General features: G+C 34.6%; 1 protein-coding gene across 5 annotated transcripts in view; it reads left to right on the top strand.

The window, feature by feature from the left end:
- TMPO (thymopoietin) overlaps positions 1–14182 on the top strand; it is a 31106-nt gene extending 16924 nt beyond the window's left edge. The window contains exons 4-9 of one of the 5 annotated variants that reach the window (XM_058741697.1): positions 1761–1858; positions 8965–9084; positions 9184–9279; positions 9692–9802; positions 10850–10938; positions 11970–14182. In XM_058741697.1, coding sequence (XP_058597680.1) covers positions 1761–1858; positions 8965–9084; positions 9184–9279; positions 9692–9802; positions 10850–10938; positions 11970–12255 — 800 coding nt within the window. In that variant the 3' untranslated portion in view covers positions 12256–14182. The remainder of the gene's footprint in view (positions 1–1760; positions 1859–8964; positions 9085–9183; positions 9280–9691; positions 9803–10849; positions 10939–11969) is intronic. The other 4 variants (XM_058741699.1, XM_058741698.1, XM_058741700.1 and 1 more) reach the window with 4 other exon arrangements.
- Positions 14183–16663: the final 2481 nt, after the last annotated feature.

Raw genomic sequence — 16663 nt, 5'->3', positions numbered from 1 at the left:
CTGGAATGTACATGTATACATGTACCTACTAAGTGCAATGTGATTTTTTTTAAATGTATTACTGTAGAATGCTTCTGCAAATTCAATAAAGTTGTAATTTGAACAGTATTGTGTGGTCTCCAGAAACATGTTGTATGTGTGTTTTATTCTCAGAGTTGCAACAAGTTAGGTATTTGTGGATGAACATCCCTTTTCCATTTCTTCATTGAAACTCTCTTGAGATTCCAGTGGTATAGTTGAAAATATTCTAAGTATTGTTTTGTGGTTTTTCTTCTGTTAAACACTATGTTTTTATTGGCTGTTAGAATTTAAATTTGTGAGAAGAATTACTCTGTGACCAGATACCTTCATTGTTTTATCCATTTCTGCTCAACTACTACTGGGTTCGTTACTTTGTGATTTCTAATTTTTAGATTCTGAGTTAAAATGCTAAGGATTATCCTAAACATAAATATATTAATAAGTCCATTTAATAGAAGTTTGGGGTTGGGGGGTAGTGTTGGTACCTTAATCCTAAGTAAAGATTGAACTATTTGAGCTAAGATGGTAAAAATCACTGTTTATTTTTGGGGAGACTTGCAAGTAGACTGTGGACTGATTAGTACCAGACTAGATAATTAGCAAAAACATACCTATCCTGACTACTTTTTAGCACCAGTGCATTGGGTTCATGCAAAACTAAGCTTTTTGTTTAAGAATTGACTCCCATTTCTGTTTCTGGTAGGAAAATAATCTAACTTAAATTTTTGGTAATAGAAGTTTTAGTAGTAACAGTGACATTGATTTTGCTATACTTTGATAAATGGCCACAAAATGTGGAAGTTAACTAAAATTTTTACAAGTCTTTAAAAGTCTAGCTCTTCTGAGGCACCTGGCTGGCTCAGTTGGAAGAGCATGCGACTCTTGGGGTCATGAGTTCAAGCCCCATGTTGGGTGTAGACATTATTTAAATAAATAAAACTTAAAAAATCTAGCTCTTCAAATGGTGACAAAAAACGAAGGCTAGGTGAATGGAACATTGAAGACTATAAAAGATATATTTGAGTTGTTGGCATCGTGGTGATATGCTAACTAATATATATGCACTAGCTTCTCTTCAAAGAAATGTTTTTTATTATGGAGAGAAGGAGGAGAAATGACCTGTGAGTTTTATTTTATGTAAGTGGGATTCTTCTAACCTCAGTTGTACCCAGGTTTTTTATAATCACATCAAATCAGAAGGGAGGACTTTTAAACTGCCCTAAAGTATTAATGTCACCACATCTATTTATTATTATTAGAGGCTTGATACCATGCAGGTATTTTCAGCCTTAAAATTCCTTATAGCTTTTGTTCTTCCATATTTCAAATTTTAATAGCTAACCTTTATTCATATAGTAGTTATGCACCGTATGGACAAAAGAATGGTAACAACTGTGTTTTAATGTCCTTTTCCCACACCCAAGCTGTTTTGAGTGAAAAGCCTCCATGGGCAGTTTGAATTCACTTTATGTTTTAGGCTACTAGATCCAGAAAAAGGAGAGGAGAATAAATCGTAAGGAGTGGGGGAGATAAACAAATATGAATAAAATATGAATGGGGAAGTAAACTTTTTAAAGACAGAAATTACAGTTGAACAGTTGTAGTCTATTGAGGTAATAACCAGTAGGTAAACTTGTTTTACATAAGAATGTCTAAAACGAAGGTTCCAGAGTAGTGAGGATGACATTGTAGTTTATTGTGTAGTTCCGAGAGTAATGTTTCTCCGATGTTATTTCCAGACTCTAAAATAGAGCTCAAGCTTGAGAAGAGAGAACCACTAAAGGGCAGAGCAAAGACTCCAGTAACACTCAAGCAAAGAAGAGTTGAACACAATCAGGTATCTTTAGTTTTCTGATCGCTGTGTTCAGGTATAAATAATCTGACAGCACTAATTTGCTTATGTCCTCGCCTTTGGTTAATAGTTGACACCCAAATTCCAGCCCTCAATGACGTGTTCATTCCAGTGTTCATTAAATGGCCTTAGAAATCTAAACTTCATGTTTTTTGTCAGTAGTGTAGCCTGTACTTAACTGCAAGAGCCAAGTGTTTAATAAATGTCTCATTTGTGTTTGATTCTGTGCTAAGTGTGATTCAAAGCCAGTCATACTTTCAAGGGAAATATTTTAAAAGGTTGGAAATGCCTAAGCATTTTTTTTTTTTTTTAAAGGAAAGGATGGATTTTATATTGTATCTTTGTCTAGATTTCTAATTTTGCTTCTACTTTTGCTGGTCTTCTGTGGCTTTTCCCTCAACTCTGAAGCTAGTCTGTTCCTAAAACCATACTTTTCTTTCCTTATTTGAGGTGAAAATTCTTTTTCATTTGTAGGTGAGGCAGGGTACAATTTTTCAAAAGGAAAATGTAGGAAACTAAAGAGAGAACTAATAAGCACAGGTATAACTGAACTAACAGAGAACAAATTATTGACTCTAATCTTGCATTGATTTGGCTGACCTTTACAAGATAGCTATCCGTAGAGTCATTTTCCTTATCCTTAATTTGCCTAGCTGGAAGATTTGTCTAGTTGGTTATTTAACTTTTCCATCTTCTCTTTGGCATTTTAAAGTCACACATCCTCAGAGGAAGTTCTTGATTGCTTAAGCTAGGTCTGTCTTGGTTTGATGTACTTGATAAGTTGAATTTCAGAACTATTTGTTAGAAATAAGCTTGGGGATTGCAGAGAATGTATAGAGCACTCAATGAAAGATTTTGTTTAATACAAAACCAGTACTGCAATAAACATATTATTGCCCTTTTATTTAGCAGCAGGGACGTGCTGAAGAATAAGGAAATAACACGAAAAGAGAAATTAGGAAGAATCTGGTAACGGACAATGAAATAGACCAGCATGGAGAATTTTGGTTCTCAGTATAAAGGCAGGATGGTATAGTGCCATCAAGAATGCTTGACTGGTCAGATAATAGGTAAAAGGCAGGTTGGAGGATGGTATTAAGTATGGTTTAATTGAGTTGGAGAATCTAAACTGAGGGACAGGATAAATACAGAGTAAATTTAGGAGATGATAGTGGCCTTCTACAAAATTCAAAACATCAAGAAAATTGGAGGGAAGTGTTTAAGGACCCTGTACTCAGAGAGTGTCACTTGTTTTAAGCATTTTACCAGTTTTGTTCATCTTCCCGTGTACCCTCTAGCTTTTTAAATTCCTTTTGGTTTTATATTTTGCTTTTACTGTAATATATTAAAGTGAATCTCTAACATAATTTCATACATTAAAATGTCAGTACTTTCAGTATGTATCTCGAAAAGATAGCTGTTTCATATATACATATGTAACACTGATACTATCACACCTAATAAAGTCATTAATTTTTTCATATCTGTTCAAATTTCTCCAGTTTCAGAAATACCTCTTTTATGATTAAATTACTCAAATCAGGATCCAAGTAAGCTACACATACCATTTGGTGATTTTTGTTTTGTTTTGATCTCACAAGCCTGTAGCTATCTCCACTCCCCTCTATTAATTTGGTGAAGAAACCAAGTCAGTTCTCCAGAATTTCCCATATTCTGGATTTGGCAGATTGCTTCTTCAGTTGTCTTTTAATTTCCTGTTCCGTAACCCTATATGTCCTGTAGACTGGAAGTTAGACCTGTGGTAGAGCTGTGTACTAGGCTTTCTGTGATGATGGAAATGTTTTTTATATCTCTTGTCCGTTGGGGTAGCCATTGGCCACATGTGGCTATTGAATACTTGGAATGTGGCTTGTGCAGTTGAGAAACTAAAATTTTAATTTTATTTAACTGAAATTTAAATAGCCACATGTGGCTGGTGGTTACCATATTGCACAGCATCAAACTAGAGGATTGGATAGATTCAGGTTCAGTTTCTTTGACCAGAATACTTCATAAATGGTGTGGCTGTCATACTGCATCATTTCAGAAGGAAAACAGTGCTAAATTAGTAATAGGTTCAGATGTTGAAAGCATGACCCATCCATTTTAAAGTTCCACATCACCCTTTCATTTAATGGTTATGATAGCCATTTATGATTATTGCCTAGAACCACTATGTTGTTTGAGGTTATAAGGTAGTGATTTTTCTTATTCTCTTATTCCTTTACATCTATAAACTGGAATTCTTTTATAAAGAACTTTTATGGGGCTCCTGGGTGGCTCAGTCGGTTAAGCATCTTGACTCTTGGTTTCAGCTCAGGTCATGATCTAGCCTCTTTGTGGGTTCGAGTGTGGGGGGCTGGGCCCCAGTGCCAGGCTGAGACCGGGTCGAGCAACGGCTCCCTGTTGACTCAGCCTGGCACCGGGGCCCGGCCCCCCACATTCGAGCCCCGTGTTGGGCTCTGTACTGGTAGTGCAGAGCCTGCTTGGGATTCTCTCTCTCCCTCTTTCTCTGCCCCTCCCCCACTCAAGCTGTCTCTCAAAATAAATAAACTTAAAAAACAAAAACAAAAAAAACTTCTTTCATGACCTGCATAGTTACCTTGAAATAAAATTCACACAAGAGAGCCAGCATACTTTGCCAACTTTCAAATTAAAGTGCCCTAGTCACTTTGAGAGGTGATCAATAAAATATTTCTTAACTAGCATGGTTTTCATATATTTCATTTATGAATCAGTTACACTCATCATTCTTTTTCCATGTTCAAATTGTGTCATCCTTATTCAGTAGGAATTACTGAGTTGGTTTCTGTGTCCTTTTATTGACGCTGTTTGTCTTTGATAGTTTCTTGTTTTCTAGCACAGTAAGATGTCCCAGGCTCATGTATATTTCCTGCCTTTTACCAAATCAGACATTTTTTCCAAAGAACCCTAATCTTTTTCATTGAAAACATTTGGAAGCTACCTACAGTGGATGCTAGGTTGTGCATTCTGCTGGGTTGTCATTGCTTTCAGCCCTTTTTACTAGGAAGAGCTAGGAGTACTTATTTTTTAGGAAAAGGTAAATCATGAATTCATCAAGTTTGTGAATGCTATCTAACTTATGGATGTTCTATCTATCTCTTTTATGCTGAGTATCTTGGTTCTTAAAACGTGAGTTACTTAGTTTCACTATACAGATGTTTCTAAATAATACAGTACTCTTGATAAGAAGGCAGGTAAAACGCAGTTTGGGTTTTTGGGGGGTTTTTTTTGGTTTTTTTTTTGTTTGTTTTTGGCAGTTTTTCCTGTCGTTAGGGCGTAACATCAAAATATTGTGCTTAAAGTCACGAGTGAATTTTTTTTCTTTCATACAGATTTTTAAATGTATATGGTTTTATTTAGGCATAAATAAGAGAGTCAGAAATCTGGACTTTATCTTTGTTCCTTTTATTTATAAGTAGCTATTTCTGTTAACTTTTGGTTAATATTTTCTTTTTGAAAATATTAAGGGAGCGCCTGGGCGGCTAAGTAGGGTAAGCTTCCAACTCTTTTTTTTTTTTTTTTTTTCAACGTTTTTTATTTATTTTTGGGACAGAGGGAGACAGAGCATGAACGGGGGAGGGGCAGAGAGAGAGGGAGACACAGAATCGGAAACAGGCTCCAGGCTCCGAGCCATCAGCCCAGAGCCCGACGCGGGGCTCGAACTCACGGACCGCGAGATCGTGACCTGGCTGAAGTCGGACGCTTAACCGACTGCGCCACCCAGGCGCCCCAAGCTTCCAACTCTTGATCTCAGCTCAGGTCTTGATTTCAGGGTCGTGAGTTCAAGCCCTGCATAGGGCTCCATGCTAGGCATGAAGCCTACTGTATAGATATATACATTTATTTTTGCTCCTCTTCTTACATAAAAGGCAGTGAATTTTGCACATTTCTACCTGTTAATCTAAACACATATCCTGGGGATCACTCCATATCAGAATACAGTATAGCCATTGTCCTCATTGCTCTGTACCACTGCATTTTATAGATGTACTGGGATTTATTCAGCTACTTTACTTTTGGTGGATATTTGGATTATTTTCAGTTATGCTGTTTCGATAATACAAAGATGAACTGATGAACAGCCTTACACATATCATTTCATATTTTAGCCAATTTATCTTGGGGAAATCTAGAAGTAAAGTTACTGGGTAATTTTGCTCGATGTTATCAAATCTCCCGCATAAAACATTTCACACTCCCACCAGCATTGTATGAGAGTACCTTTCTCTAATGGAGGAATAGGATTCTGTGTTTTTTTAAAAATTAATATGAGTAACCATATTACTCCTATTTCACCTAAATTAATAGTTATTCAGAGTAAGGTGGCTTTTAATTAATACTATTTCTTTTTTAGAACTTCGTTTTGTGTAAATTTTTGCTTAGAGCTTGTATTTTTACTGACAGATCTATAGCCTTTTTTATTATAGCCCAGCTCCTGCATTCTTTTGTGCCTCAACTGCCTATTGTCTTCCAAATAACTTTTTGCCTGATAGCATATTGAAAGGCAATGTAAGGTTTTTGTTTCTGTCTCCTGTTTTTCTCCTGATAAATTCAGGAGTTGCTGGAGAACATCTTGCTGAAAGTAGATGAAAGTTGCAGTTAGTATTTTGGCAACAGTATACAGCAATCACGTTAACTACTAATTTTACATAGGAATGTTTTTCATTCTTTTCAGTCAGTAATCGTCACTTGTTTATAGTGGATTCTGATAGAAAAAATCTTCAGAATATTTTTTCTGGTGTGTGAAGAGTTCTCCATTAGTTTTCTGTGAAGATGATTAATTCTGAATTAGATAATGATAGTCAAAGAACTAATAAAATTAGTTGATAGTCCTCAACCAAAGAATTTAATAAACCTGGACAAAAGGAAGTATATATGATTTATAGTGAGAAGTGTCTTTCCCACCCCTTTCCAGCTATTCCCACCCCTTTCCAGCTATTCCCACAGGCAACCAAGGTGTTTCTTGTGTTTCTTTCCACAGAAGAATATAAAGAATATTTAAATGGAACTTGACCTTTAGTTCAAGGATAACTAATAGAAATGTAAACATGTAATTTATTTTTATTAACCATAATAGTTTCAGTAGATGTTGGTAAAATTTTTGATAAATTATTTCAGTTCAAAATATAACAAATGGAAAATCCTGGAATTTGGGAGACAACCAATTTTAAGGAAAGGGGATATTTTTCCACATGCCACCTTCATGGCTGTAGATAAAATATCTGGTCTTTATATTTTATCAGTTTTATTAGCCCTTTCAAGAAATGTAATTTTTAATTCTTTGGGGAGTTTTAAAATAGTTAATATACACTGATAATACCAGATACACTCTCAAACCATAATATTTTTAAAATACTGGTTCTAATTTTATTGGCATTGAGCAATTGACTATTAAAGAGGAAGCATTATTGAAAGTAGTTTTAAGAAAATACTTTGAGATAGCATCATAAGTCAGTTATAGTATCTTAAACTGGGTGTCCTCAACCCTGGCTGCACATTAGAATCCCCTCAGGAGCTGTAAAAATTAACTATGCCCAAGCGCCTTCTAGAAGAGATTCTGACTTAACTAGACTAAGGTGGGGTTGGGGGCATTTGATATCTCTTAGAAGCTCCCCACTTGATACTATGCTGCCAGGATTGAGAACCTCAGATTAAAACTATTGTTCCCTTCTATTCAAATAATCAGGAATTTAACTGTTAATAAACATTTATCATATTTGTGTGTAATTTGTTTACGCATTTGTCTTTTGATCAATCTTAAGTTTGCATTCAGCACATATTTTCTGATAGCAGGAAAAGGAACCCAGAGTTTCTAATTATGAGTCAAAGAGAAACTCTTTAATACTAATCCCAAATATAGATAAATAAAAAATTAGATAGGAGACTATGTTTGTACCTTGTGGGGTTTAGGTAGTAATGTTTCCAGCTAAATAAGCATGCTTACTGGATGAGTGCTCTTGTCTCAGGATGAGAGTAAAATACATCTGTCTTTAAAATTAATAGGCACTGAGTTGGATATAAAAACCTCAGTTATCTAGATAAAATATTAGCTTGAAAGCAGAAGTGACAATATAAGCACACTTTAGTATAATACTAACCATTGATAGATGTTCTCTGGTTAATTTAAAAGAATCATCTGGTAATTGTGGCTTCAAAGTTGAGTAAGTTGCTACTTGGAATGCAGAATCTCAGGTCCTGCCCCAGAGCTGCTGAATCAATAATCTGTATTTTAACAAAAGCTCCAGGTGATGGATATGCACATTAGTTTGAGAAGTACTAGTTTAGTGGTTTTCAAACTATTATGTAAGAACTACTAAATTATTTTTTAAATGAGGAAAAATCAATTGGCTTTTCAGGGAGAAAGGAATCTGGGACTGGAAGGTACCAGTGGTCCATCACTACTGCTATCTCTATAGTGAGAAGTGTAGGTTTGGCACTTGACATTATAGGCTTGTGTGTTTGTGAAAGAGGTAACTTAACACCAGTTCTTCTTGCACAATTTTAGTATCTGTTTCTAAGAAAAGTTTGACACCTGGGAACTTTTACGTTCAGATAGTTGTGTGTGGATTATAATTTAAACTGAACCTTTAAATAATCCTACTTGAAAAAGACAATGTTTAATTTATGCTAACAATTATAAAATTTTATTTTGTTTTGAAAGGAAATGGGCTTGTTATAATAAATGACTTTATTATAGTCATGATCAGCCTGCTTTTTGTTTAGACAGCCAAAGAGGTGCAGTTATGAAACAAGAACCAAATAGCAAACAGCAAGTCACAGAAGGAGCAGTGATAAAATTATGTGCTTTTCTCCCTCTCACTCATATTACAATTTGTAAGCTCCTGTAGTTGGATGCTTTAATGTATTTTACCATACTTTTTAGCATTTTCCAATGCCTACATATTGGTTTAGTCAGTACGTTTAGAAATATGTTGAGGGCATAGCATTGTTTGCAAATGCTGGCATTTGGAGATTTTTCATGACTTCTCACTGTGCTAGGTAATGTGGCCATTTTTAAGGTGTTTGATGTTAGAATATGACTTTTTAATGTGTCGATACTTGAATAGAGCTATTCTCAAGCTGGAATAACTGAGACTGAATGGACAAGTGGATCTTCAAAAGGCGGACCTCTGCAGGCATTAACTAGGGAATCCACAAGAGGGTCAAGAAGAACTCCAAGGAAAAGGGTGATGCAAGGCTTATTGCTTAGAATTGGGTTTTCAGATTGGTAGGGCTTTAGTGATTATTTTATATTTATTGTTTTTGTTTTGTTTTCAAACTAACAGGTGGAAACTTCAGAGCATTTTCGTATAGATGGTGCAATAATTTCAGAGAGTACTCCCATAGCTGAAACTATAATGGCTTCAAGCAACGAAACCTTAGTAAATATGTTTCATAAACTATACAAGTGGTATTCTTTGTAAATTACCCTTTAATTAGAACTGGGGAGGTGGTAAATTTGGCAAATCTCAAATTTGTGTTTTTAAACATTATATTTTAAACTCATTTTCCCCATTCTGAATTTTAGAATTTTTCAATATAGTCAATTTAAATATATCAATTTGTACAAGAATCCTACCCAAGTATTATAAGGAAACTTTTTTGCTAAAATATTTAAAAAGTGCTAAGGCTTCACATGTGAAGCATTGAATATGTTCATTTCTAGGTTCTTTTGCCTAAATTTTTATTAAGAGAAAGTATTGAATATTACAGAAATAGAGTATCTTTTTTTTTCTTTTTACGTGTCTTTGTTGTTTGGATAATTCTGAGTCTGAATAATTTGAATCTTGGCAGGTTGTCAATAGGGTGACTGGAAATTTCAAGCATGCAGCTCCTATTCTGCCAATCACTGAATTCTCAGACATACCCAGAAGAACACCAAAGAAACCATTGACAAGAGCTGAAGTAAATGCATAAAATTTAGATCGATGCTATCATTGATCTTTTAAAGAGGAAATTTTTTATATTTGTCTTTTGCAGTGGGAGGGAGCAGAGCTTTCTTAATTGGGTGTGTGTGTGTGTGTATGTGTATGTGTGTGTATATATATATATATACATATATATATGCATATATTATTTTAAAGACATACTTTTATTAGTGACAGTCGAAAGTAACTAATATAGTATGATATGCTAATACTATCAGCTTGCTACCATGTGCCTCTTAAGTTCTACCTTTCAAGGGAGTATTCATTGTTGCGCTGCTTCTAATGTGTTCTCTTTGTTATGGATGTGGGTTGAAAGTGTTTCTGGGCTATTGGGGAGGCTATTCTATCTTTTCACTGAAAGGTCAAATAATGGGACTTTTAAGTGACTTTGTATGATGCTTGAATTGATTAACTCCTGTATACTTAAGCTTTGAAGTACTAACTGCATGATGCATTATAATTTTAATGAATTTGTACTGAAGGTGGTTCTGATCTGGGCATAAAGGTAAACATCAAAATAAGCAGGTAATTTAAAAAATCATTTTGTGTTTTTTAAGTTAGGAAGATTGAATCGACTCACATATACTAAAACTTTTAAGGATCCATGTTAATTTGATATCTTCTGTATTTCATCAGTTATTTTATTACAAAATTCTTAACGGAAGAAGAAACAGTATACTCTTAATATGAATGAACAGCATGGGAAATCCAGTGGGGGGAACTTAACGCTGCCATATTAACTATACTGGATTTTAGTTTGAGGGTGGTTTGGGGTTGTTGTTTTGTTAGCTTGAATGTGTGGCAGTCCCCTGCCCCCATTACCACATTAACATATCTCCACAGTGAAGAAATTTGAGGAGAGCTTTGGAAGTGTATGGATACTTGAGCAATGATGGATTTAGAAAGGGGAGTGATAAAAGCTGGGGCAGACTTGAATGCATTCTGTTCTCTGAAACTTCTTTTTTAAATTGTGTTTTAATTGCACATTTACACTGTTAACTTGTGGTTGTCTGTTTCTTATTAGGTGGGAGAAAAAACAGAGGAAAGAAGAATAGAAAGGGATATTCTTAAGGAAATGTTTCCCTTTGAAGCATCTACACCAACAGGAATTAGGTATTCAGATACATTAAAACAAGTATTAGTGTATTCTACTAGGGTATTTTTATTTATTTACTTATTTATTCCCACCTTTATTGAGGTGCAATTGACATAAAAGTTATATCTATTTAGGATGTACAACATGATTATTTCATATGCACCTACAGGAATTTTAACCTTTTATTTTTAATTGAAATATGGCTAGCATATAATAGGGAAATTATGATTTTTATTCTTCACAAGGTTATTGTACCCATGTTTTCAGAAGTAAACTGTTCTTTTGAGAGCAGTTTAATTCCAAGTCACCAGTTCATATTCTTCAAAGTTGAGTCAGTTTCAGAATTAACTTTGATAAGCTGAAGTATTATAAATAATTTGCCTACTATCTAATTCTCCTTTTTCTAATTCTCAGTTTGTTATATAAACAGAAACCTCGAAGGAAGTAAAAAAGTTTCCCTTTTCTAGTTGAAAAGGCTGTGTTTAGAGAACTCCTGAATTATTTCCTAACTGAACAAATCACACCAAAGTACCTTATTTTTTTTTTCCTCTCATCCTCTAAATATATTGGCTCTGAAAAGCCTTTAACGTTTATTTATTTTTGAGATAGAGAGAGACAGAGCATGAACAGGGGAGGGGCAGAGAGAGAGGGAGACACAGAATCTGAAACAGGCTCCAGGCTCTGAGCTGTCAGCCCGACGCGGGGCTGGAACTCACGGACCGTGAGATCATGACCTGAGCCGAAGTCGGACGCTTAACCGACCAAGCCACCCAGGTGCCCCTCTGAAAAGCCTTTAAGGAAACAAGTTTAGTGAATATCAGTGTTCTGAATATTTTCTAATAGAATGAAAATCCAACATTTTAAATGAAAAATGTACAGAAATGTTAAATAGGCTGACTGACCTCACTGTTTACATGTGACTGTTTTCTACTATTATCTCAAGAAATGTGTTTGAAATTAGGAAGTGGTAATGAGATTTTATATTACATATCAGAATCATGACTTTTATCTAAATTTATTTTTTTCTTCCTGCTTTTACTCCCAACAGTGCTAGTTGCCGCAGACCAATCAAAGGGGCTGCCGGCCGGCCATTAGAACTCAGTGATTTCAGGATGGAAGAATCTTTTTCATCTAAATATGTTCCTAAATATGTTCCCTTGGCAGATGTCAAGTCAGAAAAGACAAAAAAGGGACGCTCTATTCCCATGTGGATAAAAATTTTGCTGTTTGTTATTGTGGCCATTTTTTTGTTTTTGGTCTATCAAGCTATGGAAACCAACCAAGGAAATCCGTTCATTAATTTTCTTTCTAATAGCTCTGGAAAATCCAACTGAATGATATCTCTTTGGCACACTCAATTTGGTCTCCTTATTTTTTCTAATAACTGTATAAAAAAAAATTTGTGTATACTTGTTGACTTGAGAACTAAAAATAATGTGATTTTACCTGAATAAATGTAGTATTCCATTGAAAAGCAAAGCAGGATATATAAATGGACTTCATTTAAATGTTTTGGACTTTGGACTAGTAGGAGATCACCTCGTGCCATATAATAATCTTTTTTAGCTCTGGAACTTTTTTGTAGGCTTTATTTTTTTAATGTGGACATCTTATTTCACTTTTGAGAAAAATGTATATTGTTTTTGTGTATTTGGGAAACAAGAAGGGCAAAACATGATAGTATAATGTGAAGCTACACATTTAAATACTTTGAATTCTTACAGAAAAGATTTTAAGAATTCTCTGCTGTATAAAAACTTTAGAGATATGTGAAACATGAAATTCGGTAAGAAAAAACATAACTTGGGTTGTACTTTTTGTAATTGCCATAGGTTTGATGTGTTTATGGGGGAACATACAGCAATAATCTCTTCTGTAACTTTTATTAATAGTAATTATTATAGCCCTATTGTACTCACTTTTTAAAAGATTTCTAGTATCATGAATGTCCTACTTCAGTAAGACCCATTTAAATGCTGTTGATATTTTAGCAGGGATCTTTAGCGCAACATACACGTTTTAGAGAACTGTTAGCTGGCTGTACATGTTTTTAGAAACTGTTTAGCTAGCTATAAGGCTGTAATTGGAAACCTGTACTTTTTATTTACAGCGAGACATTCTGTCCAAATATTTCTTAGATAAATAAGTGTGTGTCTGTTTAGAAGTTAGAAACTTTAAACACTGGTCTTAGGTTCCATTTGGGTTTATTATTGCATTGTCTTCTGTTAACCAAAAACAAAATTTGCCTGGTTTTTTTTGCCCAATTATTTCCCAACAAAATTTGATTTAAGTGCAGAAAGTATTTACTTTGAAATGACATAGTAAACTTTTCTTAGATACAAAGTAGTTAATACATACATTTGTAAACTTTGAATATGAAGTGGGCATTATGATTTTTGTATACTCTTGAAATGGTTAACTTATCTTTGTGGTTGATTTATTTTATTTTTTAGCTAAAACTTACCTCATGTATAACTTGGTTAAGTAAAATAGTAGGTAATTGAAATTTTAGTAGAATCAAGTAAAACAAAAATTCATTTGAATTTCAACTTCACAGTCATTGACCATAAAGCACACTAAAGTTGTAAGTTATTTTAAATATCATCTGGAATAAAAAGATACTTTTAAAGTAAAAAGCTTAATATGTATATTTAGACCACACAATTTTGATTTCATTAGCTGTATTCTGATATTTAGCTTCTAAATATTTTGTAGACATTTTTCACTTACTTTACAGTTGATCGGAAACATTTGGTAGGTTTGGTCCCACAGGGGAGTGGAAAACTTACTCCTAGATCAGAAATGCTTGCCTCTTTGAGTAAAAGTGTTTCTTTGAAATGAGCCACAGAGGGGGCACATTTTACTCATCTTTTCTACAGTACAGTAATAGCAGTCTAGTTTTTCTTGTTTCTAAACTTTGCTTCCCATATAGTTTTCAATCTTTTTTTTATTAGAAATTGTGAGAAACTACATTTAATGATTAAAAATATGGGAAGATAATCAAACTTATATGTGTGTAAGATCAATTTTCTAATAGGAAAGGTATGGTCCAAAATAGTAAAAAGTAGGACCAGGTAAAATATTTAGTCTTTTTTTTTTTTTTTTTTTTTTTTTAATGTGTACTTGGTCTTTTGTCTGTGTCTGTTTTATTCCACTAGAATAAATGTGTCCTTGATGTAAATGCAAAGCATTTCTTCCTGATTAAATTGTAGATGTAGACTTTACAATATAATTCAATAATAAAAAAGTAATTAACCTCTAGTTTTGTCATTGTAATAAATGCTTTTTAGATAGCACAAACTATAAGATGCCTGATAACATTTCTTATGTGATGTTTATGGATTGTCGAGTTTTAGTTCTTGTTTCAGTTTGCTCCTTAATGTTTTGCTTCTAATCATTTCATAATCAGCTCCTCGTTTGTTCACGGGTAAGCAGTATATAGCCATTATACTCACAGAATGATACAGGGAAGCTTCCAGAGGCACCTCCCCAACTCTACAATATAGTGATATAGAACAATATAACATCCTTTTCTAAGTTAGTACTTAATTTCTGACACTCATTGTTAGTCTTGCTTTGAGATGAAGCAAAGATGTTGCCAAGGTGTAGTTAGCATGGAGCTATGATCATAAGATGAAAGTTCTCTCTCCATTCATGTGTTCCCCAAAGGTGATTTTATTTAGTGATTTTTAAAGTAATACACACACATACATATACATACTATAATTCGTACATAGCATTAATGGCTTACCATGCTTATTAGATGCATACCATGTGCTAGATACTGCTTTATGCACTTGATAGATATTGACTTAATCCTTATGGTAATCTTATGAAGTAGATATTTTTTTACTCTCTCATTACAAATGAAGAAATTAATGCTCAGAGGGGTTAAGAAATTTGCTGAAGTTTGAACAGCCGGGATGTGATTACATATGATAATTGGTCTGATTACATATAATATGGCAGAGGGGATATGAAAGACTAACACTCTACATACACACTGTATACCAGTTTTCTTGTTCAGCCTTGCTTCTTCTACAGTTTTGGTGCCTCTAAGTTGCAAACTTCATTAGGGATTCTTTAAGCTTCACTTCTAGTTTTAATCTTTCTCTGCAGCCATTTAAGTTTCATTCCCTTTTACTTTAAAAAAAATAAATTTGACATAATACATTGTATAAATTTAATGTGTATGTGTTATTTTTATACATTTATATATTGTAATATGCTTGCTGTTGTAGTGATTTATCACATTATGTAATTATGGTGCAGTATGGTTGTTTATACTGAAGACCAAGCGTTCTTCATAAATAATAGAATATTCAAAGTCCAAAGTTTGCTGAAAATTATTTTTAGTTTGGCATCATAATCATAGTACCTTAAAATACATTGATCAGTATCACCTTATCTTATCATGAATTGTATACCAACTTTTAATTGCACTTTCTCCTTAAATTTAAAACAAAGATCTCAGGGGTGCCTGACTGGCTCAGTTGGAATTGCATGTGACTCGATCTCAGGGGTTGTGAGCTCAAGCTCCACGTTGAATGTACAGATTACTTAAATAAATAAACTTAAGACTTCAAATAAAAGACTTTTTTTAAATAAAAGACTTCAAAGTAACTCTTGCGATTAAATTATATTAATTTCCTTACATATTTTCTGATTTATATTTATTTGCACACCCCATTTTTTAAGTTTCATTTTCTTGTTTTTTGTTTTTTTAGGTTTTATGTATTTAGTTTGAGAGAGAGAAAGCGAGGATGGGTGGGGTGGAGGGAAAGAGAGACAATCCCAAGCAGGCTCCACACTGATAGTGTGGGCTCAATCACGACCGTGAGACCACAACCTGAGCCAAAGTCTGACACTTAACCAAGACTGAGCCACCCAGACACCCCTTCTGTTTTTTTTTTAAGTTTATTTATTTCTTTTGGAGAAGGAGAGCATGAAAGAGGCAGAGAGAGGGAGACAGAATTCCAAGCAAGCTCTGTACCATCAGTGTGGGGCTCAAACTCATGAACTGAGATCATGACCTGAGCGGAAGTCAGATGCTTAACCACCTGAACCACCCAGGGGCCCACATTTTTTTAAATTAATTGTTTATTATTTTTGAGAGAGAGTGCACAAGTGGGGGAGGAGTAGAGAGAGAAGGAGATGCAGAATCTGAAGCAGGCTCCAGGCTCTGAGCTGTCAGCAGAGTCTGATGGGCTCAAACCCATAAACTGCGAGATCATGATTTCAGCCAAAGTGGGATGCTTAACTGACTGAGTCACCTAGGTGCCCCAATATTTACTTTTGAAAGAGAGAGAGCAGGGGAGGGGCAGAGAAAGAGGGAGACACAGAATCTGAAGAGGCTCCAGGCTCTGAGCTGTCAGCACAGAGCCTGACACGGGACTCGAACCCACGAACCATAAGAGCATGACCTGAGCCAAAAGTTGGACACTTAACTGACTGAACCACCCAGGCACCCACATTTTCTTTTCTTTTTTTTTTTTTTTAATTTTAATTATGGTATAGTTAATAGTTTGAGGTGTACAATATAGTGATTTGATAGTTTTATGCCTTCTCAGTGGTCATCAAGATAAGTTTACTCATGGAGTTCCTGGGTGGCTCAGTTAAGCATCCAACTTGATTTTAGCTCAGGTCATGATCTTGCGCTTTGTAGGGTTGAGCCCCATGTCAGGCTCTGTGCTGACAGCATGGAGCCTGCTTGGGAAATATCAGTGTACTCTTAATTCCTTT

Source organism: Neofelis nebulosa, chromosome 8 (genome assembly GCF_028018385.1).
Source record: "Neofelis nebulosa isolate mNeoNeb1 chromosome 8, mNeoNeb1.pri, whole genome shotgun sequence".
Taxonomy (NCBI): Eukaryota; Metazoa; Chordata; class Mammalia; order Carnivora; family Felidae; genus Neofelis; species Neofelis nebulosa.
The sequence above is the reverse complement of the archived record's forward strand: the minus strand, read 5'-3'. Positions and strand labels throughout refer to the sequence as shown.